A 25928-nucleotide genomic window follows, 5' to 3' on the forward strand; every position below is an offset into this window, starting at 1 on the left:
GTATGCTAGTCCTCAAATGTATAATGCACTATGCTCTCTAGAGGCTAAATATACAGTTGCACTACATTATCTTCTGCCATTCTGTATTCTTGTGGTTATGCCCTGTACGGACTCGCTATATGGTTACATGACCATGGGCCAGATGAATGACAGTTGCAATTTGCGAGGCTCTAATTGCAAATTTGTGCGAGTCGCAATTACAGACTCACAAAATTAAATGTACAAATGCGTCTCAGACACATTTACCAATTCCAAATGGGGTCGCAAAGACCTACCTCATCAATATTCTTGAAGTAAGTTGCAATTTGCGACCCCATTGGGAATGGCTGCACTCACAGGGTTGGTGGCCTGCTGGGGACCTCATACCACCATGTCTCTGACTGAATTTTCAATAAAGCAGTTTCTTTTTTTAAATGCAATTTTTAAAAGCAACCCATTTTCCATAAAGTAAAAAGGAATGCATTTCAAACAAAAAAATAAAAAGTCACTACCTGCTCTGAAAAAATATTTTTGTTTGCATTCACAAAGGAGAAGAGGTCCATTGAGGATCCCTTCTCGTTGGCAAATGTGTTTCCACCAACTTGAGGTTGGTGGTAACTGTGATTGTTTACATTCATGGTTGGAAAACAATCTTACATGGCCCTGTGACTTGCTATTAGTGAGGGACACCTTTGACACACCCCTTCCTAATAGCAACGCGCAAAAACATTTTGTGATTCGGTATTGGATTACCCAATCGCAAAATGGGGTTTCTATATCCAGAAATGCTTTATTACGGTTGCAAATGGCCTGATTCTGTGAATCAGGCCGTTTGCTGCTAGGAAAAAGCATTGTATATCTGGCCCCATGTTTCTTACAAATGCTATTTTTACGTTGGCGTCCTCTAGGGGCTATTCTAAGCATTACATTCAACATTCTTTAATATTTGCAGCACTCGGAAACTCGTCCCATAATGCATTGCAGGGCATTCCTTTTACAAAAATGTCCGCTCATAACTAATCTTGCGGTGGCCCTAGGACAATGTGACCACCTTCAACACGTTCATCACAATGTGATTTTCCAGTCTAAATGATCTCTGGGTCCCCCTCAAGGTCAGTGGGGACCCCGAAAAAATAACCCATCCCACTATTCACTGTATTTCTAAGCTTACTTATGGCTAGGAACTCTTGTTTTGCACCTGGGAGTAGTTTGAGTTTCAAGGGCCTTGTTTGAAAAAAACATTCCAGTAGGCTTGCTAGCTCTTTAGTTATATGGAAGGCCACTGGAATTATGTGGCAGAAAGGACCAAAATATGTAGAAGAGTTAAACAATGTATGTAGTAAAAAAAAAAGCCCAACTATGCATTTGCCAATAGTTCCAATTCAAGTAAATGTGACACCTACTGCATTGCAAATGCTTGTTTCCCTTTGTTTTTCTTTGATTCAGGAGATGTGTTTCCTGGAATTAGCTTCTCTGCCAGAGCAAGCACTTGCTGCTCTTCTGAGTTTGCCCTGAAGCTATTTGATGTTCAGGGGATGCGTGGCGGGTTCATGCTCTTCCCCGTTTTCTTTATCTCCTCCCCTTCGATGTTTGTTCAGCCTCCTTAGGCTGTGATTATTGAGATAAATCACAGTGGTTAAGACTGTGTATTTTATGTTTCCCATTTCATGACAACATTTCGGACTGGCCTGCGGTGCCGGCATGCATAGGCGGCTGGTGGCAGAGAAGCACACTGCGTTGCATGATAAGTCTATCTTTATATACTTATTTGGTTTTTACATTAATGTTGCCATCTTTTTGGGGCTGTGTGAAATGTCTCCTGGCAAGCCACTTGTTCTGCCCTTCTTCTCTGTTTTGTGTGGTTTGGGGCGTGCAACAAAAAAATGGAGAGAAGAGGGGAGAGGGGTGTCTTTAGTTTTACCTGTTGCCATTCCTCTCTTTTGTCCACTTTTTTTGCTTTAGCTTGGAAATGTCGATAGTTGGTTTTCCCTTTATTGTAGGGGACTTACTTTAGGTGGTTGGTACCTCATTTTTATTTTTCAGGATCCTCTGCAGGTTCTCATGTGGGGTCCTTGGGGCATAGATATATTGTTAATTTCTAGTGTTTTCTAGTGTTGGTGATTTTACAATGTCGAAGAAAAGTGAGTAGAGTCAACACCTTTCTCTCTGTCCCTGTAAGGAGAGAGGTTCTTCTATTGCTGCCAAGGCTGAGGTCAGAAAAGGTTCATCAGTCACAACTTGAGAGGTTCTTCTATTGCTGTCAAGGCTGAGGTCAGAAAAGTTTCTTGAGTCACAGCTTGAGAGGTTCTTCTATTTCTGTCAAGGCTGAGGTCAGAAAAGGTTCTTCAGTCACAGCTTGAAGGGTTCTTCTATTGCTGCCAAGGCCGGAGTCAGAAAGGGTTCTTCAGTCACAGCTTAAGAGGTTCTTCTATTGCTGTCAAGGCTGAGGTCAGAAAGGATTCTTAAGTCACAGCTTGAGGGGTTCTTCTATTGCTGCCAAGGCCAGAGTCAGAAAAGGTTCTTCAGTCACAGCTTGAGAGTTTCTTCTCTTGCTGCCAAGGCCGGAGTCAGAAAACGTTCATCAGTCACAGCTTGAGAGGATCTTCTATTGCTGCCAAGGCAGGAGTCAGAAAAGGTTCATCAGTCACAGCTTGAGAGGTTCTTCTATTGCTGCCAAGGCCTGAGTCATAAAGGGTTTCTTCAGTCACAGCTTGAGAGGTTCTACTATTGCTGCCAAGGCTGGAGTCAGAAAAGGTTCTTCAGTCACAGCTTGAGAGTTTCTTCTATTGCTGCCAAGGCCGATGTCAGAAAACATTCATCAGTCACAGCTTGAGAGGGTCTTCTATTGCTGCCAAGCCTGAGGTCAGAAAAGGTTTATCAGTCACAGCTTGAGAGGTTCTTCTATTGCTGCCAAGGATGTGGTCAGAAAAGGTTTTTCAGTCACAACTTGAGAGGTTCTTCTATTGCTGCCAAGGCTGAAGCATAAAAAAGGTTCATCACTCACAGCTTGAAAGGTTCTTCTATTGCTGTCAAGGCTGAAGTATAAAAAGGTTCATCAGTCACAGCTTGAAAGGTTCTTCTATTGCTGCCAATGCTGAAGTCAGAAAAGCTTCTTCAGCCACAGCTCTGAAGGTTTCTGACAGTCGACTCCAGATGATTATCAGATCAATTTCAGATGCTTTCAACAAACAACAGAAAGAAAATTGCTGTTTTCCTCCTGCTAGAAGTGACACTTCCCACCTTTCAGTTTCCTCTCCCTCTTCAGTCTGTTTCTTATGGTTTTCTCCCAGTTATGACTCTGACGAGTTTGAGACTGGCACTCCAAGAGGCATGTACCTGCAGAAGGAGGATTTGAAGGGTCTCGTTTCTGATATTTCCTCAAATCTGAATTTGCCTATGGATGAGGAGCAGCCTTCTACAAGTAGTGACTGTTTTAGTTAATTTATTAAGCCTGTCCCTCCAGATTTCCTGTGACTTCAGCACCCTGGAGCTTTTAAAAAGGGAGTGGAGGGATCCTGAAAAATCTTCAGTTCCAAGGTACATGATTAGACTTTATCCCCTTTCCAAGGGAGAACTGGAACTTCCTCAGAAACTCTCTAAGGATCCATTATTTGCCAACTTGACAGGCAAGTCTGCAAAACATTTGACTGAAGAAGTTGTAATTTCTGACCCAGTTGATAAAAAGGTTGAGACTTCATTGAAGAGAGCCTATTCTGGTCTGAATCTGGGATTGAGAGCGGACGTATACTCTGTATACACCTCTCAATAATTGGTTAGAGATTTTCAGGTTCTGTACTCTGCTGTTCAGGATAGGGAGAGTCATGCTCATCTTCTGGCAGCTTTGGAAGCTTAGGTGATGTTTCTTTCTGATGTAACCTTTGATAATCTAAAGGTGTCTGCCATGTCTGTGGGTGGCATAGTTGCTGCCAGAAGGCATTTGCACTTAAGCGATTGGAAGACTGATGCCAGTAAAAAGATGTGTCTTTGTAGGGTGATAAACTCTTTGGGAAAGAACTGGAGGATGTTATTCAACAATCTTTTAGGAGTAGGAAGCATATTTCCCCCTTTAAGCATAAATCAAGATCTTATCCTAAGAGAAAGAAGCCTTATGGTAACCTGAAAGGCAGAAAATGTGAATCTGTCAATTAATTTCAATTTCAACCCAAACCCTTGGAGGGGATTTAAGGAAATCCTAAACTCCCATGAACAATCAGCACCCCTGACTACGTCGTGACTGGTCCTGTACAGGTCCCTCTTTCTCTCAGTTTAGCAGGATCGGAAAAGAGACAGCTGGGTTCCTCAGGTGATTTCACAAGGGTACTCACTGGAGTTCCAAGTGTTTCTTCCAATGAACCGTTTTCTTGTAACGCATTTCCCAGGGTGTTGAGTGAAGAGTCTCGCTTTACAGGAAAACATTGTCTTGCTGCCTCAGAAGAGGGCCATTGCACCTGTACCAGGTTCAAAAAAAGCTCTGGGCTGGTACTCACCGCTATTTTTAATAAAGAAATCATCAGGAGATTATCACCTAATAATAGAGTTGACGGACTTGAATGTTTATTTAAAGACGATCCACTTCAAGATGAACTCCCTATAGTAAATAATTCCAGGATGCTTATTTACATATCCCCATATTTCCTCCTCATCAGACATTTCTCAGGGTTGTGGTGGGCAACCGTCAATGGCAATTCAGATTCCTTCCTTGTGGGCTAAAAGCCTCCCCGACGGTGTTCACCAAGGTTTTGGCTTCAGTGATTGCATTTCCACGAGAAAACCATTCAGATCTATCCATATCTGAACAATCGTCTTCTGGTTCCCAGTTCAGATCTGAAGTTGGCACTGGACATTGTGAGAGCTCAACAGACCCTGGAAAGGTCTGGGTTTCTGATCAATAACAAGAATTCAAAACTAGAACCTTCTCGGACCCTAAATTATATTAGAGCATGGTTTCAGAGATATCTGGGTCTAGTTTGCCTCCGGGAAGAGAGACGGCTGAAGCTGATTTACAGGCTGTCAGTCTTCCTATGGCTAGATCAAGCATCTGCATGACAGTTCCTGGGAGTACAGGGAAATATGGTAAGTGTGTTTGCATGTCATGGTTTCTATGCATTATCTCTGCATTGTTTTTTATTTGGCAGCTCTTGAGGAGTTTTCTTTTTTCTTCTCTATTTGTAGTCCCTGGTCAGAATTCATTTGGGTCGATTGGTGACTCACATTCTTCAGCATTGGAAGCTGGCATCCAACAATTTTGAGACTTTTCTTACGGAAACTCAGGCTCTGAGATTGGAGCTTCAGGGGTGGCAAGTTCCTGTCTATTTGGAAAGGGGGGTTTCTCTTTCTCCTTTTCACACTTTAGTAGTAACAACAGATGCCAGAGTCAGAGATTGGGTGGCAGTTCTGGGCCACTGCACGACTCAGTGACCTTGGACATCTCTTGAAAGGAGGTATTTGTCCAACTAGAGAGAACTCAGGGCTGTTTGATAGTTCTCCAATCCTTCTAATCCAGGATTGCTGACTCCAATGTGCTGGTGAGAACGAACAATTCAATAGCGATGTCATATCTAAACGGACGGTTGGAACATGTTCCACTTCTTTGAATGTTTTGACACAACAGGTCATGATTTGGGCAGAGAAGAATCTACTCTCTCTAAGGGCAATTCATTTCATTTTTGAGGAAAGACTAGAAAGCAGTAGACACTCTAAGCAGACTGTTCCCTTCATCACAGAATCTGAGACTTACCGGGAGGTGTTTCACAGGATTTGCCAGAGGTTCGGGAACCCCTCTATAGATCTCTTTGCAGATCATTACTATGTTTTCCTTCACAAGTATGTTTCCAGGTTCAGTGAGCCTTGAGCAGCAGGAATGGATGCACTGACTCATCACTGGCCAGACAGCCCGTTGTTTGCACTTCCTCCAATCCCTCTAGTTCCTTTTCTTCTGGCAAGGATTCGAAGGACAATGCAGAGGTGATTCTGATGTGCCTCTTCTGGCCCCGGAGGCATTGGTTTCCCCTGTTAATGGTCATGGTAGTAGATTAGGTGTGGTTCCTGCTCCTGTCCCCGGGCCCCCTCTCATCTCCCTCAGAGTTACCCTCCAAGGTTGAGGTTAGTGGCTTGCACGTTGAGAGTGAGGGGCTTAGGAAGTTTAAAATGTCCCAAGCAGTTTCTGAGTCCATTCAGGCATCTAGAAGATTGTCTTCTAGGAGATCTTATAGTCATGGCTGGGTGTCTTTCTCTAGGTGGCATAAGGAGGATTGTTTGCCTCTTCTATGTTCTCCCCAGACTGTTTTGCAGTTCTTACGGGAGGGTTTGTATCAAGGTGAGTCCTCTTTACTCTTAGAGTACAACAGTCTACAATTAAGGCTTTCCGTTCTTCTTGGGGTGCTCTTTGCCAGGTGGAAGAATGGGGGTTCAGACTGTTGAAGGGTTTTGATTTGTTAAGACCTAAAGTTAGAAATACTTTTCCTCCTTGGGACCTTCTTTTGGTTTTGAAGACTTTACTGGGTCCTACTTTTGACACTCTGTCTGATGTCTCCCTTTAATTTCTGTCTCTTAAGGTGGTCTTTTTGGTGCCATTGTTAATGCCAGAAGACTGGGGAAATTGTCAGCCTGGTGTTGTAATCCTCCATGCCTTAGGGTATTTGAGGATCGTATTGTGTTTAAATTGGTTCCTCACTTTATTCCAAAGGTAAAGGCAGTTTTTCATTCAGGGGGTAGCTCTTCCGGCTCTTCCTTCTCTCTCTGCTTCTGATGCTCTCTTGCTCAAGATTGACTTGACATTGTCTGCTGATTTTAGGAGAAGTGATTCCCTTTTCATTCATTTTGGTCCTGCAAACAAGGGCAGCAAATCTTCTCTTTCCAGTCTGCCTCATTGGATACTTGGAAGTGATTTCCATTCCCCACTCCAGTGCACATCTTGTTCCCCCTGGTTCTGTTGAAGCACGCTCAACCGGTAGAACGGCTGCTTCTTGGGCGCAATGAGGTGATGTTCCTATTTCAGGTGTTTGTGCAGCTCTCACTTGGGCTTCTCAGTCAACCTTTGTTGATCATTACAGAACTGAGGGCCTTAATTACGAGGCCCGTGGCACAGGGCGGAGCCTCAAGTGCCTTTCTGCTTCGCTCTGCGCCATCGGGAAACGACAGAATGACACCAGATCTGCAAGATAAGACGCACTTCTGTCCTCTCTCCCTGTCGTGGCACACAATGGGCTGACATGCATCATCGCAGGCATCTTCCTGCACAAAAACAATCAATGGAGGTGATTTCCTCCTTCTATGTGTGCTGCAGAGTACCACCGCGATCCGGTGTTAGGAAGGGACACCCTAAACATGCCCCTTCCTAATACCGAATCACAAACCCAATTTGCAATTCTGTAATAGGCTGACAAAATGAAAATAGGGCTTTCTACAACCCAAAAAGCCTTTTTGCGTCGCAACAGTGGCATAACATAGGCCCCTACAGTCCCCAGCGGTGCGGGACCCCTGAGCACTAGGGGGCCCCCCCTCAACACTGTACCCTGATCTGAAACCTCCTGAATGAGTCTGCAAAGGGGTCCCTACATGTAGTTTGCAGGGGAGACCCCTGAAATTTTGCTATGATACTGGTTCACAAGCAGGTCGATTTGTCGTTTGTGACCAGCAAAAAGGATTGCACATTTGGCCCTAAGTGACCTGAATGTGTTCCTTTTTAGGCGCTACTCACAGAATGTACCTTGTATGCTTTTTTGTAAATGAGTTAAAAGGCAGAGCGGTTTGGATCTCTGAGAGAAGTTGGGGCTCAGTGTCTGCCACCCTGGAAGCGCAGACTGGTCCACACCTGCTCCCCAGACTGAGCTGACATCACCTGTAGGGGCTGGGGGTCTCCTGCACACCTGGGGGGTCACCTATGCGGCTGGGATTACCTGTATGCTTGGGGGTCACCTGTATGCTTAGGGGTCACTTGTATGTCTGGGGTCACCTGTATGCTTGGGGGTTACCTGTATGCTTAGGGGTCACCTGTACGCCCAGGGTAAACAGTACGCCCCGGGGTCACTTGTATGTCTGGGGTCTCCTGTATGCCCGGGAGTTACCTGTATACCTGGATCACCTGTAAACCGGGGTCACCAGTACGTCTGGGGTCACCTATATGCTTGGGGGTCACGTGTATGCTTAGGGGTCACCTGTACGCCCAGGGTAACCAGTACATCCCGGGGTCACTTGTATGTCTGGGGACACCTGTATGCCCGGGAGTTACCTGTATACCTGGATCACCTGTATACCTGGATCACCTGTAAACCGGGGTCACCTGTATGTCTGGGGTCACCTGTATGCCCGGGGGTAATCTGTATGCTGGGGTCACCTGTATGCTCGGGGGTTACCTGTATGCCTGGATCACCTGTGTACCCGGGGTCACCTATACGTCTGAGGTCACCTGTATTTGCAGGATCATCTGTATGCCAGGATCGCCTGTAAACCGGGGTCACTTGTATGTCTGGGGTCACCTGTATGCCCGGGGGTAATCTGTATGCCTGGGGTCACCTGTATGCCCGGGGGTTACCTGTATGCCTGGATCACCTGTAAACCGGGATCACCTCTTAACCGGGGTCACCTGTACGTCTGGGGTCACCTGTATTCGCAGTATCACCTGTAAGCCTGGATCACCTGTAAACCAGGGTCACCTGTATGTCTGGGGTCACCTGTATGCCCGGGGGTAATCTGTATGCTGGGGTCACCTGTATGCCCGGGGGTTACCTGTATGCCTGGATCACCTATGTACCCGGGGTCACCTATACGTCTGAGGTCACCTGTATTTGCAGGATCACCTGTATGCCCGGGGGTTACCTATATGCCTTGATCACCTGTAAACCTGGGTCACTTGTACGACTGGGGTCACCTGTATTCGCTGGATCACCTGTATGCCTGGATCACCTGTAAACCGGGATCACCTGTGTACCCTGGGTCACCTATACGTCCGGGGTCACCTTTATTCGCAGGATCACCTGTATGCCTGGATCACCTGTAAACCGGGGTCACCTGTATGTCTGGGGTCACCTGTATGCTCGGGGGTAATCTCTATGCTGGGGTTACCTGTATGCCTGGATCACCTGTGTACCTGGGGTCACCAATACGCCTGGGGTTACCTGTATGCTTGGGGGTCACCTGTATGCTTAGCAGTCACTTGTATGTCTGGGGACACCTGTATGCTCGGGGTTACCTTTATGCTGGGGTCACCTGTATGCCTGGATCACCTGTAAACCGGGGTCACCTGTATGTCTGGGGTCACCTGTATTTGTAGCATCACCTGTATGCCAGGATCACCTGTAAACCAGGATCACCTGTAAACCGGGGTCACCAGTACGTCTGGGGTCACCAGTACGTCTGGGGTCACCTGTATGTCTGGGGTCACCTGTATGCCCGGGGGTTACCGTTATGCCCGGGGGTTACCTGTATGCTTAGGGGTCACCTGTACGCCCTGGGTAACCAGTACGCCCGGGGTCACTTGTATGTCTGGGGTCACCTATACGCCTGGGGTCACCTGTATGCTTAGGGGTCACCTGTATGCTTAGGGGTCACCTGTACGCCCGGGGTAACCAGTACGCCCCGGGGTCACTTGTATGTCTGGGGTCACCTGTATGCCTGGGGGTTACTTGTATGCCTGCATCACCTGTGTACCCGGGGTCACTTATACGCCTGGGGTTACCTGTATGCTTGGGGGTCACCTGTATGCTTAGGGGTCACGTGTACGCCCAGGGTAACCAGTACGCCCCGGAGTCACTTGTATGCCGGGGGGAATCTTTATGCTGGGGTCACCTGTATGCCTGGATCACCTGTAAACCGGGGTCACCTGTATGTCTGGGGTCACCTGTATGCCCGTGAGTTACCTGTATGCCCGTGAGTTACCTGTATGCTTGGGGGTCACCTGAATGCTTAGGGGTCACTTGTATGTCTGGGGTCACCTGTATGCCCGGGGGTTACCTGTATGCGGGGTCACCTGTGTGTCTGGATCACCTGTAAAGCGGGGTCACTTGTATGTCTGGGGTCACCTGTATGCCCGGGGGTAATCTGTATCCTGGGGTCACCTGTATGCCCAGGGGTTACCTGTATGCCTGGATCTCCTGTAAACCGTGATCACCTGTGTACCGGGGTCACCTGTAAACCGGGCTCACTTGTATGTCTGGGGTCACCTGTGTGCCCGGGGGTTACCTGTATGCCTGGATCACCTGTGTCCCCGGGGTCACCTGTACGTCTGGGGTCACTTGTATGTCTGGGGTCACCTGTATGCCCGGGGGCTACCTGCATGCCTGGATCACCTGTGTACCCGGGGTCACCTATACGCCTGGGGTCACCTGCATGCCCGGGGGTTACCCGTATGCCAGGATCACCTGTATGCCTGGATCACCTGTGTACCTGGGGTCACCTGTACGTCTGGGGTCACTTGTATGTCTGGGGTCACCTGTATGCCCGGGGGTTACCTGTATGCCTGGATCACCTGTGTCCCCGGGGTCACCTGTACGTCTGGGGTCACTTGTATGTCTGGGGTCACCTGTATGCCCGGGGGTTACCTGTATGCCTGGATCACCTGTGTACCCGGGGTCACCTGTATGTCTGGGGTCACTTGTATGTCTGGGGTCACCTGTATGCCCGGGGGTTACCCGTATGCCAGGATCACCTGTATGCCTGGATCACCTGTGTACCTGGGGTCACTTGTATGTCTGGGGTCACTTGTATGTCTGGGGTCACCTGTATGCCCGGGGGTCACCTGTATGCCCGGGGGTTACCTGTATGCCTGGATCACCTGTGTCCCCGGGGTCACCTGTACGTCTGGGGTCACTTGTATGTCTGGGGTCACCTGTATGCCCGGGGGTTACCTGTATGCCTGGATCACCTGTGTACCCGGGGTCACCTGTATGTCTGGGGTTACCTGTATGCCAGGATCACCTGTATGCCTGGATCACCTGTGTACCTGGGGTCACCTGTACGTCTGGGGTCACCTGTATTCGCAGGACCACCTGTACCTCAAGCCAAGCCCCCTGGGTACCGCCACCATGTTTCTCCTTCGTCCTCTTGCCCCTACAGATGCTGCCCTCGGCTCAGAGGGATGTCCTTCCTTTATGAGAAGGCTAACTTTAATTGTGCCATAAAACAGCCTGTGGTCAATGTGTTCATGACATCGAGTTCTTTCTGTTCTTTGGTTGAAGCTGTGTTTTGGAGAATTTCCCAGTGCCTGCATTAATCCTATGTACTCCTGTCTCAAAGTGACTCCTTGTGACTATGTATCCATTAACTCTGCTGTGCATGCTGTGCATGGCCCTACTGTAAAGGCTGCCTGCCCCTCCCACCCCCCCGCCGTCCATGTGTTCATGGTGTCGATGAGCCCAAGAGACACCTGGTGCTGTGGGGGAGCCTGGACTCCAATGAAACAACCTACCTAGAGACAGGGGAGTCTCCTCTGGCCTCCAAGCACCCACCCCCTAGTCACTGGGATGGGCACCTAGCCTCCCCCATATTGTCACCACTGACCTTTCACCTCGTCCCAGTGCTTGCATCTCATTCTGCTTTCGACTTGTGTTTTTGTCGCTTTGACGAACTGTGTTTTTGGTCCATTTATTACAGAAACTGTGCTACAAAATGCACCATTTACAGCAAAGTTTAGATATTTCTGTAGGGGTTTGAGCCTCCCTCATCCTCCACCTCTTACAATCTCCACCAGCCACCACCGGATGAAGAGCCCTGAAGAAGAAAAGATCAGCTAAAGGGATCATCTCTGGAGAGACCCATGAACCTGCCAGCTCAGGGTGACAGCCTGAGTCCGGGGTGTTTCTATCACCTCTTACACTGTTGGGGCAGCGACCCCTCACAGATACTGGGGTCCCATCAATATATTTATCATCTCTGGGGGGCATAAACCACAGACCACGAGGACACCCCGTGTGCAGTGTGGTTTCATCGCCTGTTGCATTGTAGGGTTTGGGGGTCTCAGGAGATGCTGGGGGCACATTTGTCACACCTCAACCTGTGCTGGTGTAAACTGTAAATGCAGATCACTGTGATTGTGAGCTCAGAGACCTCTTGTGCAGCAGAAGTGCACAATATATTCTACATCCAGTGCTCTTTTGTTATCCCCCCCCCCCACAGAGGCTAGAAGCAATCCTTCACCATGAAGCTCTGTCACGGGGTAGGTGTAACTTGGATGCATCTTCCGGTTCCAGCTTCTTGTGCGTTCTTGTGCCTTGTGGGCATCTTGTGCCTTCTTGTGCCTTGTGGGCATCTTGTCCATCACTCAGTGCTGCTCCAGCCATGAGCCAGCTGTCACTCCTTGAACTGGCACAGAAGGACTGAAGGCATCTGCACCTACTGCTGGCCAGGGCTGGACGCGCCTTTTATCCCAGGTGGGCTGGAGGACCTGAGGCCAGGCTGAAACCCCAGGGACCCTCTTGGTGCCTCTGCGTCCCCCTTCAGCAGCAGGAACAGGAAGGAGACAGAGAAGGAGAAAGAGGGGGAGATGAAGCGCACAGAAGGAAAGACCCTATCAGGAGGAGGCAGGGTGACCAGCTCAGCAAGATGGGGGGAGGGGGACCTTCACATGTTCGATCCATCACAGAGGAATATAATGTTACATCATATGACTAGCAGGGCACACAGGAGGGGCTTCAGGGGCAGTGGAAAGGGGAAGGAATGCAGTTGCTGGGGCACTAACTGAGAACACAATATTGTGTAAATAACCAACAGCTTTGTTTTTCTCTGTGTGTGTAAAAATCCCTGGTGACATCTGACAGATACCTCACCATACCCGTGTGACAGCACCTGTAGCCGTTCTTGTATTTGTTGGGTGGGTGTCACACCCGGAGCATTCCACCCTGGAGCTATGCTCCTGCAGGGTGGAGCATTCTTGCAAGTGCCATCCGGGCTCCCCAGTTCAGCCCTGCTGTTGGCCAATCAGGGGACTGAAACTGAGTCTACCCTCGCAGGTCCTTACTAGTTACACACTAGAACCACTTCCTTACATCTCACAATGACAATCAGAGGTGGGATGGTATGAAAAGTCCCAGCAGATCGCTCCACCATTACTCCCGCCAGCCTATGCCTGCTCAGAACCACAATCACTTACACAAACTACCTCAGAATGAACAACCCAGGGCGGAAACCAGCTTGGTGCACTATCTAAAGAAATACCATAGAAGGACCTGTCCACTTACCGAAAACCATCAACTATCGCTCACTGCTCTACCCACCTCACTGCCATGATCTTCATCCCATATCGCGATACCTGCAGGTCTGTGGCACCACTCACAACATGGAAAGCTTTCATACATAGGTTCAAAAGCAAAGATGCCACCTTTCGAACCATACACCCTGTCCAGTGTAGCGTGCTGCCCACGTGGGCAGGTGCTCAGTGCCCTCACACGCCGCACGACATACAAGCTACTAGCCGTGCATACAACCCCTGCCTGCAGCAAGGCCAAGGAGGACTCAAGAGCACCTTCACGCCACACCAGTGGTGACAACACACTTCACAAATGCAACGTGCAACACAAAACCCACAAACTGAGGCGCCAAAATGGTATAAACTGTGCTGCTGCTGGTCAGGTCATGGAGTCCAAAGTGTGTGCAGCCACAAGAGCTCCGCCACTCGGAAGGTCCAAGACTGGCTGGTGCCACCTTGGTTTCCTGTGTGGAGTAAGCGTCAGGCCCACAAAGTGCAACTGACTATGTGTGCATTTACACCACTGAAACCCTTCTGTGCTCCACTTAGCCTCAGCACATGCACAGTTCTACCCAGACTGTATGTGATCCTGTTTAAACAAAGCCATGCTTGCGGCATTAGATGGGTCCTCACCTGAGGCGTGCACCGCTAGAGCCAGAAGCAGCAGGTTTGTTGAAGGGTTCATCGTCTGCCTGCCCATCGGTCTGTCTGTCTGAACTGCCCACCCTGCAGGAGCTTCTGCAAGATGATGAGAAGACTGTGTGCTGGGCCTTAAGTAGGCTGCAGTTCCCACCCTCGCTGAGGAGGAGGGACCAGAGGTTGCATATGATTGGAGGACAATTGATACTGGCATCTTAGCCCCACCTCCTGGACACTCCCCCTGGGCATCTGTCCCGGTGCATCGGAGGCTCAGATGCTAAGAGAGCAGGGGCTTTAGCAGACCTGCCAACTTAAATAAAACAATCACCCTGTGAGGGGGGGGGGCATGGAGGGGTCAGCCCTTGTGCTGAGAAGTACCTACAAGGCACTTTTGTCCCAGCCACGCCCCACATCCCCGTCTCCAAAGAAAAAGAAATGAAGCTTGCTGGGCTTGTGGTAATGTCCTTGGGTGTTTCCACACCTCTTAATGGACCTGTCAGTTGAAAGCCAATGAAAACAAACTTTACAGTGGTTTTCAACTCGTTTTCCATGCCAGCGTGTGATATTGGCTTCTCACCGGATGACCGTGTGTAGGGAGCCAATATCGTGTGTCACACAGTGGCACCGAGAGAGTTGGCAGGTCTTAGCTCCACAGAAGAGAAGTGGTCCTTCCAACTTCGTGTGAACTACAGAGAGGTGGAAGAGTCCAGTTCAACTGCAGGAGGCGCCTGTCTTATGAAAATACAACAAAGTCCTGCCATGATCACGACTGAGGTTCTAACCTGCTGCTGACATCAGTAGAGTATGATCCCTCACAAATCTACTGATTGACTTATTGATGGCAGGTGAGAGAGCCAGGACCCCAGACCTGGGCGGTGGAACGAGAGGTGTGGGGCACCCCTCATTTCATGGAGGAAACAAAACCTTCATAACAAACAATGTGGCCTTTGTTTTGCAAATTTTCTTTAAAAAGATTTTTCATGTGAGGTCATCTGTCAGGCAAAAACAAACCATACACACCAGGAACAACGTTTGCTGACAACTTTCTCCTACTTTTTATTAGGGAGGGAGCTCCATATCTTTCAGAAAGAAAAACTCTTGAACTGTGCAGAACACTCCTCCAAGAGGGAGGGAAGTGAAATCAGAAAATGACTTCAGAATTGTGCTAAACTCTCCAGTCAAAATGAACAAATGTTTAAAAAGCAGAACTTTCATCTAAATATTACTCTTTTCTGGGAACTAAAGCTTTTAGTAAGATTGTAACTCAAAAAGACACATTAGTGTGGTCTGTGCGTTGCCCATCAAGTTAAAACCACTTAACATGTGTGTTGCTCTTTCCAAGCCCCCCTTCTCCAAGAACATTGTCACCTGCACAGTTTTACACATTAGTGTATTTTGTGCCAACAAGGCAGGTTCAATGAATACATTGCATACTTCAAGACCCTCCTTTGGAGATATTTTGAAATATTAAAAGGTAAAGCCACCCTGGTAAGAAGCATTTTATTCATTATGACATTTTATTTGGGGGTCTTGATAAGAGCCTATGGGCCTCATTTTCGAGGCCCTAGCAACACACTGCGCTACCCGAGCATCATGTTTTTTTTACGCTCTTGTGGCGCAGCGTGTCAGCCCATATTTACAAGGCCTCGCAAAGCCAACCTGCGTGGCATTTCATGGCCTTCTAAGTATGGACCCCTTTCACGCATAACACTGTGTGAAAGGGATGTTGCATGGGGGTTGCCTGGGGTGTCCCCATGCAATACCTATGGAACCCAAAGGAATCTGACGCATTCCCAGATTTACAAGGATGGCAATGCGTCAGCTTAGGGGTTGCATTAAAGTGGAGCAATGGACAGAAATATTGTTTCTCCTGTGTTTTCCTCTTTACATGGGTGCTGCATTCTGCAGCACATGCAGTAAGCTGGCTTGCAGCACCATGGTGCGTAATGTCCTCATAAATGAGGCCCTATATGTTAATTGCATGTAGCATGCTTCGTAGGGACAACGTCACTCTCCTGTCTGCTGTTTGCAGGACCAGCGCAGGTGACTGTGTGATTACAAAGCCTTGGTGTCCAAGTCCATCCAGTCATTTCTCCTTTCAAGAGACTCAGTAATGCACAAGTGATTTGATGCCTTTCCTCCTTTCACAAAGCACCTAGGGGTATATTTAGCATTGTGGTGCAAGGGTGTCTGCGTTATAGGAAGGGTTTTTGTGCACAGAAACGAGCACCTTCCACCACAAAAACAACCATGAGAGGCCTCTTCCTCTTTCTACATGTGCACATGGAAATAGGAACTAAACGAAGAGAAATAGTGATATTTCTTCCCGTTACACCTCCCCTGGGAATGCGTAAGATTTTGGCACATCCCCAGATTTACAAGCTCTTGTAAATCTGGGGATGCTTCAAAATCCATGGGAGTTGCGTGGAAACACCCACGTAATATCTATGGAAAGCCTTCCTAGAACAGAGTAAGGCAATGCATCGATTTCTCCTGTGTTGCCTTCCTCCAGATTTTTTAAGCCACGCAGAGTCACGCAAGGTGGCTTTGCGTGGCTTCAAATATCTGGCTTAAGGTTTGCATCTTTCTTGCACCATGTTGCATGGAGCAACAGTGATGCAAGCCGGGACATAAATATGGCCCCAAGTGGCTAGAGGCTGGCATGGTGAGTAGTAACACAGGAAGAAGGGAAGTGGACATTTCATGACTTGCCCTCTGCACCATCAGAGGCTGGGCATTGCTAGGATCAGACAGATAGCTCCTGAAACACAGAATGTTCCTCCCGCCACCTCCCGCCCCAATGTCCGTATCACAAGTGGTCACTTTTTGTGGCTTTTTGATTCCTGTTCCTTTAAGGCACCGGGGAGGGTTCGTCCTGTTCACTGAACACCTAAATGCTGAGATAGGGCTCTGTTGTTTTATGGTCCTGTTCACAATTATACTTCAACTCAGTACATGCTTCATTTACTTCATTGAGATGAGCGCTGTGCACCTCCCGCTACACAGCCCTGGATAACAAACCCTTCAAGGGTGCAAAGAGCGAGGCTGCTTAGGTCTTTCCAAGCATCGCACTGAGAGTAGCCTGACCGTGAGCCTAGTCTGTGCTGATATTTTGGACCTTTAACCATGTTATTGGTACACAATTTGGCACTTGTTGGGATGGAATCTCCCCTGCATGATGTACTGTTGTGTTCTTGTGCCCGACTAGCCTCACAGTCCCCTTGTGTGTGCACACGGAGGCCTAGGCCTTTCCCTTAGCATGACTGGAGTCCTGGTCCTGTTGTGTTATCCACACCCATGCACCCCGCATGCTGTCACTCTACCGATGGTGGATTTCTGTCGCTGTCATGGGTTTAGGGCAGCGGTGGTAGCAGTGCATCGTATATTGTGAATCCATAGTTGTGAGCAGACCTTTATTGGTGTTTCTAGGGTGGAGGCCGGCCAAACCACTTCTGCATAGCTCTGCTTCTGTGTGCTAACCCAGATCCTAGCAGCAACACCCCAGGAAGATGTTGTGTGTGTCTGTGACTGATGTGAATGAGTGAGCCAGGATAATGAAGGCCACTTTCCATACCCCAGCCTGGTCTTTTGCAGAAGACGGAGATGAGGTTGTTTTCCTGGCAGTTGACATGAGATGCACCTGGATTCCCTCACGGGTGACAAGATGTGCTCTACAGATCAACTGATGCTGACATTACTGAAACTTGAGAAAAGAGAACTAGGCAGAGAAGTGTGGAAACAGCAGACACATCTCCCTCAGATACCTGATTCGGCTGCTGCTGACGAAGCTTCCAGATGTTTGGAAGATGATAGACGTCAAGGGTGAGACTGCCGTCTCTGTGGTTCAAGGTAACAAGGGACCCTCAGGGAGGCCATACTTTTATCCTACCCCAAATGTGGAGGGGGGTGGAGACTGCTACTGCTTGAAGAGCCAGGTCTTGAGGAGTCTTCTGAAGGCGAGTAGGTCTTGAGTCTGTCGGAGGTAGGTAGGGAGCGTGTTCCATGTCTTGGCGGCGAGGTAGGAGAAGGATCTGCCACCGGCGGTGGTACGTTGGATGCGGGGGACGGTGACGACGGCGAGGCTCGCGGATCGCAGTTGGCGGGTCGGCGTGTAGAAATTGAATCTCTCGTTGAGGTAGGTGGGGCCGGCTTTGTGGAGTGTTTTGTGTGCATGGGTGAGGAGCTTGAAGGTGACCCTTTTGTCGACGGGAAGCCAGTGGAGCTCTTTGAGGTGAGGGGTGATGTGGCTGTGGCGGGGGGCGTTGGTGATGAGTCGGGCTGAGGCGTTTTGGATGCGTTGGAGCCGTTGGAGGTGTTTTTCTGGGATTCCTGCATAGAGTGCGTTGCCGTAGCAAGCCTGGCAGGTCCACAGGGGCAATGGGGCATCTCCAGAGCCCATCCCTTGCTGAAAGCTGACACCTGCCCTGAAAGTGGGAGCCAGAATGGTCATGTGTCTAATTACACAGAATCTCCAGAAAATGAGGAGTAATCACACAAAGTGGAAACCTTTGGCTCTATATTTTAGAAATGATGATGCAGATTGCACCAAAATATACAACGGAAAACACAAGCGCCGTAATAGTGTGGCAAGTTCATGTAACAAGCACCACATGAAGTTACATGAGTGCAACACAAGCTTGGCCAGGCCTTCTCTTCATCCCCTCGGATCGTTACATCTATTTTCATGTTCTGAAACTTTAATTACAAACTGTGGGCAGCTTTATCTTTTGCATTACACAAATGCTTCTGTAATAAGAGTAGTCATTAGTATGGTTCTCGTAAAGTGTAACAGTTAATTCTCTGTGCTCTGATGCCCATGAGGTATGGGTACCCCCTTCTCCACATGTAAAACTCTTGATACACAAATAAATACCACATCAGCATCCTGCAGGCTCCACACAGACCTGTGCAGCAGGTGCATGAACCCGCTCAGCTAAAGTGCTGGGACTGTCATATCTCAGAGTCCTCTGGGCGCTACAGGAGAAACCCTGCCCTGGGCAAAAACTGTGTTACACACACTGAAGCTGTTGTGTGGCACCACACTCTGATGACGTCACCGAGCTCACTCGCTGGCGTGCCCAGAGCACATGATGCTGTGCCCAGAGCACGAGTCCAGAGCGCATGATGCTGTGCCCAGTGCACATGATGCTGTGCCCAGTGCACATGATGCTGTGCCCAGAGCACATGATGCTGTGTCCAGTGCACATGATGCTGTGTCCAGAGCACATGATGCTGTGCCCAGCGCACATGCCGGCGTGCCCAGAGCACATGATGCTCTGTCCAGTGCACATGAAGCTGTGCACAAAGCACATGATGCTGTGCCCAAAGCACATGATGCTGTGTCCAATGCACATGATGCTGTGCCAAGAGCACACGATGCTGCGCCCAGTGCACACAGTGCACGTGTGCTCTAGTGGCCATTGGAGAGGAGGGGAGGGTCTTTTGGAGTGCTGCCAATTTATTTGAAGTAAAAACAAATATATAAAAAATAATATAAATTTACTCTATTGTACGTTTTACTCGGTCTCCCCATCACCCTATGTCTCTATCAATCTATCCTTCTTCCCCACGCTGACTCATCCCAAACCCTTTCTACTACTTTAATCTCCTAAATAACTCTGCCTAAGCTCTTCCCTCCTCTGCTGCATCTAGCTCACCCAAACCTCAGTTTACTACCATGATCTCCCAAACAACCCTACTAAAGTGTCCCTCATTTATCTCACCTTTGACTCATCCAACCCCCCTCCTGCTACTATGATCTCCCTAACCCTTTCCACAGACTCTTCCCCCCTCCATCCTCCTTTACTCATCCCAAGCCTCATCCTATTACTATAAACTCCCAATTAACACTTCTGGATTCTTCCCTCCTCTACCCCTCCATTACTCTAATCAGTCCAACTAACAAACTCACACATCCACCGCTCAAATTAGCTCATAATAATACTAATACTGTACTCATACCTCCCTATACTAATACTAGTACTGTACTCATACCTCCCTATACTAATACTAGTACTGTACTTATACCTCCCTATACTAATACTGTACTCATACCTCCCTATACTAATGCTAATACTGTACTCATACCTCCCTATACTAATGCTAATACTGTACTCATACCTCCCTATACTAACACTGTACTCATACCTCCCTATACTAATACTAATACTGTACTCATACCTCCCTATACTAATACTAGTACTGTACTCATACCTCCCTATACTAATACTAGTACTGTACTTATACCTCCCTATACTAATACTAATACTGTACTCATACCTCCCTATGCTAATGCTTATACTGTACTCTTACCTCCCTATACTAATGCTAATACTGTACTCATACCTCCCTATACTAATACTAATACTGTACTTATACCTCCCTATACTAATACGAATACTGTACTCATACCTCCCTATACTAATACTAATACTGTACTCTTACCTCCCTATACTAATACTGCACTTATACCTCCCTATACTAATACTAGTACTGTACTCATACCTCCCTATACTAATACTGTACTAATACCTCCCTATCCTAATACTAATACTGTACTCATACCTCCCTATACTAATACTAAAACTAATACTAATACTGTACTTATACCTCCCTATACTAATATGAATACTTTACTCATACCTCCCTATACTAATACTAGTACTGTACTCATACCTCCCTATACTAATACTAATACTGTACTTATACCTTCCTATACTAATACTAATACTGTACTTATACCTCCCTATATTAATACTAATACTGTACTCATACCTCCCTATACTAATACTAATACTGCACTTATACCTCCCTATACTAATACTAGTACTGTACTCACACCTCCCTATACTAATACTAGTACTGTACTTATACCTCCCTATACTAATACTGTTCTCATATTTCCCTATACTAATACTAATACTGTACTCATACCTCCCTATACTAATACTAACACTGTACTCATACCTCCCTATACTAATACTAGTACTGTACTTATACCTCCCTATACTAATACTAATACTGTACTCATACCTCCCTATACTAATGCTAATACTGTATTCTTACCTCCCTATACTAATGCTAATACTGTACTCATACCTCCCTATACTAATACTAATACTGTACTTATACCTCCCTATACTAATACGAATACTGTACTCATACCTCCCTATACTAATACTAATACTGTACTCTTACCTCCCTATACTAATACTGTACTTATACCTCCCTATACTAATACTAGTACTGTACTCATACCTCCCTATACTAATACTGTACTAATACCTCCCTATGCTAATACTAATACTGTACTCATACCTCCCTATACTAATTCTAATACTAATACTGTACTTATACCTCCCTATACTAATATGAATACTTTACTCATACCTCCCTATACTAATACTAGTACTGTACTTATACCTCCCTATACTAATACTAATACTGTACTTATACCTTCCTATACTAATACTAATACTGTACTCTTACCTCCCTATACTAATGCTAATACTGTACTCATACCTCCCTATACTAATACTAATACTGTACTTATACCTCCCTATACTAATACGAATACTGTACTCATACCTCCCTATACTAATACTAATACTGTACTCTTACCTCCCTATACTAATACTGTACTTATACCTCCCTATACTAATACTAGTACTGTACTCATACCTCCCTATACTAATACTGTACTAATACCTCCCTATGCTAATACTAATACTGTACTCATTCCTCCCTATACTAATTCTAATACTAATACTGTACTTATACCTCCCTATACTAATATGAATACTTTACTCATACCTCCCTATACTAATACTAGTACTGTACTCATACCTCCCTATACTAATACTAATACTGTACTTATACCTTCCTATACTAATACTAATACTGTACTTATACCTCCCTATATTAATACTAATACTGTACTCATACCTCCCTATATTAATACTAATACTGCACTTATACCTCCCTATACTAATACTAGTACTGTACTCACACCTCCCTATACTAATACTAGTACTGTACTTATACCTCCCTATACTAATACTGTTCTCATATTTCCCTATACTAATACTAATACTGTACTCATACCTCCCTATACTAATACTAATACTGTGCTAATACCTCACTGTACTAATACTGTACCCCTACCTCCCTATACTAATACTAATACTGTACTCATATTTCCCTGTACTAATCCACCACTAATTCATCTTGGGGTCTGGAGTAGTGTGCTACTCGCCGAAAAGCAGTTCAACGTCTCGTCCGGGGTAGTAAGCGCTGTATAAATGCAATTACAATTGCAATGACAATTCAAGCAGCAAAGCAGGGTTAAATGAGGCGTAAATCAGAGCCAGTGTCAGACAACAGCCGGACCCAGGAGCTCGACATAGAAAGGGGATGGAATGTTAAAAAAAGAAATATATATATATATATATATATATATATATATTTTTTTTTTTTACGGTTTCCGTTCCATTACCTCCATTTCGCACACATTGTCATGCGCTGCATTGCTTCTGGGCCTGGGAGACATTTCAATTACGCCGGCATAAACAGAGTAATCTTTGTAATTCTGCATTTCTCTTTCACACAGATTAACTGATAAGCATGCAATTACTTTGCTCATCTAATTTGGTGGAAAAATACCTACAGCCAGAGCACATTAAGAAAGCATGAGCAGACACCCATGCTCGCTAATCATGTTCTGCTGCATTTAGTGCTAATTCTTACTGCAAAAAGGCATCCTTCCATCCGTTTTGGCCATGAGGCGGCATTTTTGCACTAACCAAAAAAGTTAAACGCAGAATTACTCTTATCGCATAATTATGCATAATCATGTGGAATTCATAGGTAATTCCGCATAATTACGCTTCACGGAATTACATGAGTTACACCCACTATTTTTTGCATTCCATATTGCCTGATTGCATCACTTAAGCGCTTGCCTCTAACATTAGTCAATCTGGACGTTGGAGTTCTATTGCGTAACGCAAAACCATGCCCCCTGTACTTCCCATCCCCCCCGGACAGTGTAATAAAAGCCCCCCCTTGGCTTTCATATCTCACAGATATCCACCAGCTTTAGACTGAAGTGGGACCCTCAAGGATGGGGGCTCCTGCACTATAAGGGCTGCAGGGGCCAGTGTTATGCCTCCGCCTTTGTGCACTGATTGAAACCACATCCGCTGTGCCAGGCCCTCACCATCTCCCCACGGTGGTGAACTGTAAACGGTGCATCAGCAGCTCGAAGGAACTTGTGGGTAGCTGTTTCCCTGAAATGTAAAGTTTGGCATCAATGAAAACTCAAACTTTGGCTAACTTATAGAATTTAGGCCCATATTTCTGTAAAATGGTGCACAACTGCTCTAATGCAGTTTTGCGTCACTTTATTTAGCGCAAGCTAAGACCATTCATAAACCCATCGGTGCACCATATTTATGTATTGACGCACGATGCCGCTAAGGAATGACAAGCATCAAAGAAAGACTCTAGCCGGGGGGGGTGGCATTAGGGGGAATGGCGCTAGTGGGCCAGAAATGACGTTAGGCTGGCTAGCTGCAAAATTTCTGCCGCTAATCAGCCTAAGATCATTTTCTGGCACACAAGCTGCCAAAAAATGACTCCTGTCTAAGTTTATACAGGAGTCATGCACACCACCCCGGTGCCCACCACAGGGGACCAGTGTCCCCTGGCAAGCCAAAAATACCTAGTGCCAGGCAAATAATAAAATACACTCACCTAAACTTACCTGGGATGGGGTCCCCTCTCCTGTAGTGTCCCTGTGGTGTGGGTGGTGGTGTTTCTGGGGCTTGGGTTGGGCATCTTTGTGCCCATTCCATGGTGTTTAGCCATGGAAATGGGCCTACCTGAAGCCTAACGCTGGTCTGACCCAGGCGTTAAATAATGGCGCTAAGCGGGCTTAGCAACATTTTTTAGGCCCACCTCCTCCTTGTGCATCATTTTAGCACCTTGAGGTCAATATGGTGCTAGGGGTTTAGCGTCGTGTTCAGGACGGGAACTCCTACCTTGCATCTCATTGACACAAGGTGGTTTTGCGCATCCTAAGCATGGCGCTAACTCCAATAATTTGATGCTAGAAGGGTCTAGCGTCAAAATTTAAATATGGGGTTAGGTTAGTGCCATTTTAGCGCCAAAATAAATGGCGCTAATGCGACGCAAACCACCCATAAATATAGGCCTTGGTGCCTGATTTATATTTGGGCGGATGAGTTACTCCTTCACAATGGTGACGGATATCCCATCCGCCGAAATATAAATCCCATAGGAAATAATGGGATTTGTGTTTCTGCAGACGGGATATCAGTCACCCTTGTGATGGAGTAACTTGTCCAACGAACTATAAATCAGACCCTTGGTCGTCAGACTCCATCTTGTCTGAGAAGTTTCATTACACCACATGAATAGACTCGTATGTTCATGTCTCCCCAGAACAGAAACTGAATCTGTTCCACACAGAAGGACTTTGACTTTCACAAGTATACTCATTCACGTGAAACCTGGCTGACCCAGAGTAAATCCCTCACAAAGTAACCACTTGTGTTCCCCGTGTAGGTGGTGGCTGTGAGAAGCTCAATGTTGCAGAATTATGATAGTTCGTCTAACGTATTTAGTGGCAATTGCTTCTGTTTGCTTGGTTTTGATTGGTTTAGGCTATGTGAATGTGTGCAATCCTTTCTTCAGAACCCTATCAGGGAGGGTGCTTTCTTGATGTACCAGAAGACCCTCGCCAACTTCCCTTCAGAGGCGAATCCGTGCCGCACGGGTCTTCCACTTGCTGTACCTTACATTACACAGATTTGAACTTTACTGAGTTCTTCGCTGATTCTGTTCTTCATCTTAGCTTTGCACTCTGGTTTATTGACTAATTGATTTTGACTATGAGAGGTTGATTCTTGATCAAGATTGTACACTAAGGGCTTGATTTAGAATTTGCCGGATGGATTAGTTCTCTCACAATGGTAATGGATGTCTCATCCACCCGAAATGTAAATTCCATTATATTCAAAGGGATTTATATTTCGTCGGACAGGAAATCTATCACCGTTGTGATGGAGTAACCCACCGCCACGTTCTAAATCAGGCGCTAAAACCTTTAAGATTAAGACTCCCCTTTCTGTCATTTTTGTAGATCCAATTGGTTTCTTCGCATTTTGTCAATGACATTTTCATTTAGATGATTTAATTGAGAAAAGAGCAGAAGGGAGCACTAACGTCCGCTTCTGGATTACAATGCTCCATATCGATCAGGTTCGTAAGAACTGTGGGTGCGGCCATTACTTGCGAGATCTATACATCCACACCCCACAGTTTAATGTAAAATCATGGGGCACTCCTTCAGAATGTGGTGAGAGGCCTGACACTCCCATATCTAACAAATATTCATAGGCCTTGGTCTGGAAGGGACCCTGTATGGAAGGTCACCCTGTACCACATACATAGGCCTGCATTACGCCCTTAACACCACACTGTCTCACTCATGTGAATCCAGCTGCACCCCTCCTTCACACTGGGGACCACCAGTGATGTATTTCACTGAAAGTCTTCTGACACACAATGAAGTCACCTGGCACACTCTGCACACCTCTCCCATTCACACTTAGGGGGTGATTCTAAGTCCGGCGGGCGGCGGAGGCCGCCTGCCAGACTTCCCCCACCAAAATACCGCTCCGCGGTCGAAAGACGCTGAGGGTATTTTGGGATTTGCCCTGGGCTGGCGGGCGACCGCCAAAAGGCCGCCCGCCAGCCGAGGGCAAATCAACCTTCACACGAGGACGCCGGCTCAGAATTGAGCCGGCGTAGTGGGAAGGTGCGACGGGTGCAGTGGCACCCGTCGCGTATTTCAGTGTCTGCAAAGCAGACACTGAAATACTAAGTGGGGCCCTCTTACGGGGGCCCCTGCAGTGCCCATGCCATTGGCATGGGCACTGCAGGGGCCCCCAGGGGCCCCGCGGCACCCCCTACCGCCATCCTGTTCTTGGCGGGAGACCCGCCAGGAACAGGATGGCGGTAGGGGGTGTCAGAATCCCCATGGCGGCGGAGCGCGCTCCGCCGCCATGGAGGATTCCGTAGGGCAGCGGAAAACCGGCGGGAGACC

At 47.1% G+C, this 25928-nt stretch overlaps 1 protein-coding gene across 1 annotated transcript in view; it reads right to left on the reverse strand.

Moving 5' to 3' along the window:
• LOC138275259 (fish-egg lectin-like) overlaps nucleotides 1–13889 on the reverse strand; it is a 40190-nt gene extending 26301 nt beyond the window's left edge. Inside the window, exon 1 of the mRNA XM_069219077.1 lies at nucleotides 13793–13889. Within this exon, the coding sequence (XP_069075178.1) occupies nucleotides 13793–13859 (67 nt within the window). The 5' untranslated portion in view covers nucleotides 13860–13889. The remainder of the gene's footprint in view (nucleotides 1–13792) is intronic.
• Nucleotides 13890–25928: the final 12039 nt, after the last annotated feature.

Source organism: Pleurodeles waltl, chromosome 2_2, assembly GCF_031143425.1.
Source record: "Pleurodeles waltl isolate 20211129_DDA chromosome 2_2, aPleWal1.hap1.20221129, whole genome shotgun sequence".
Classification (NCBI taxonomy): Eukaryota; Metazoa; Chordata; class Amphibia; order Caudata; family Salamandridae; genus Pleurodeles; species Pleurodeles waltl.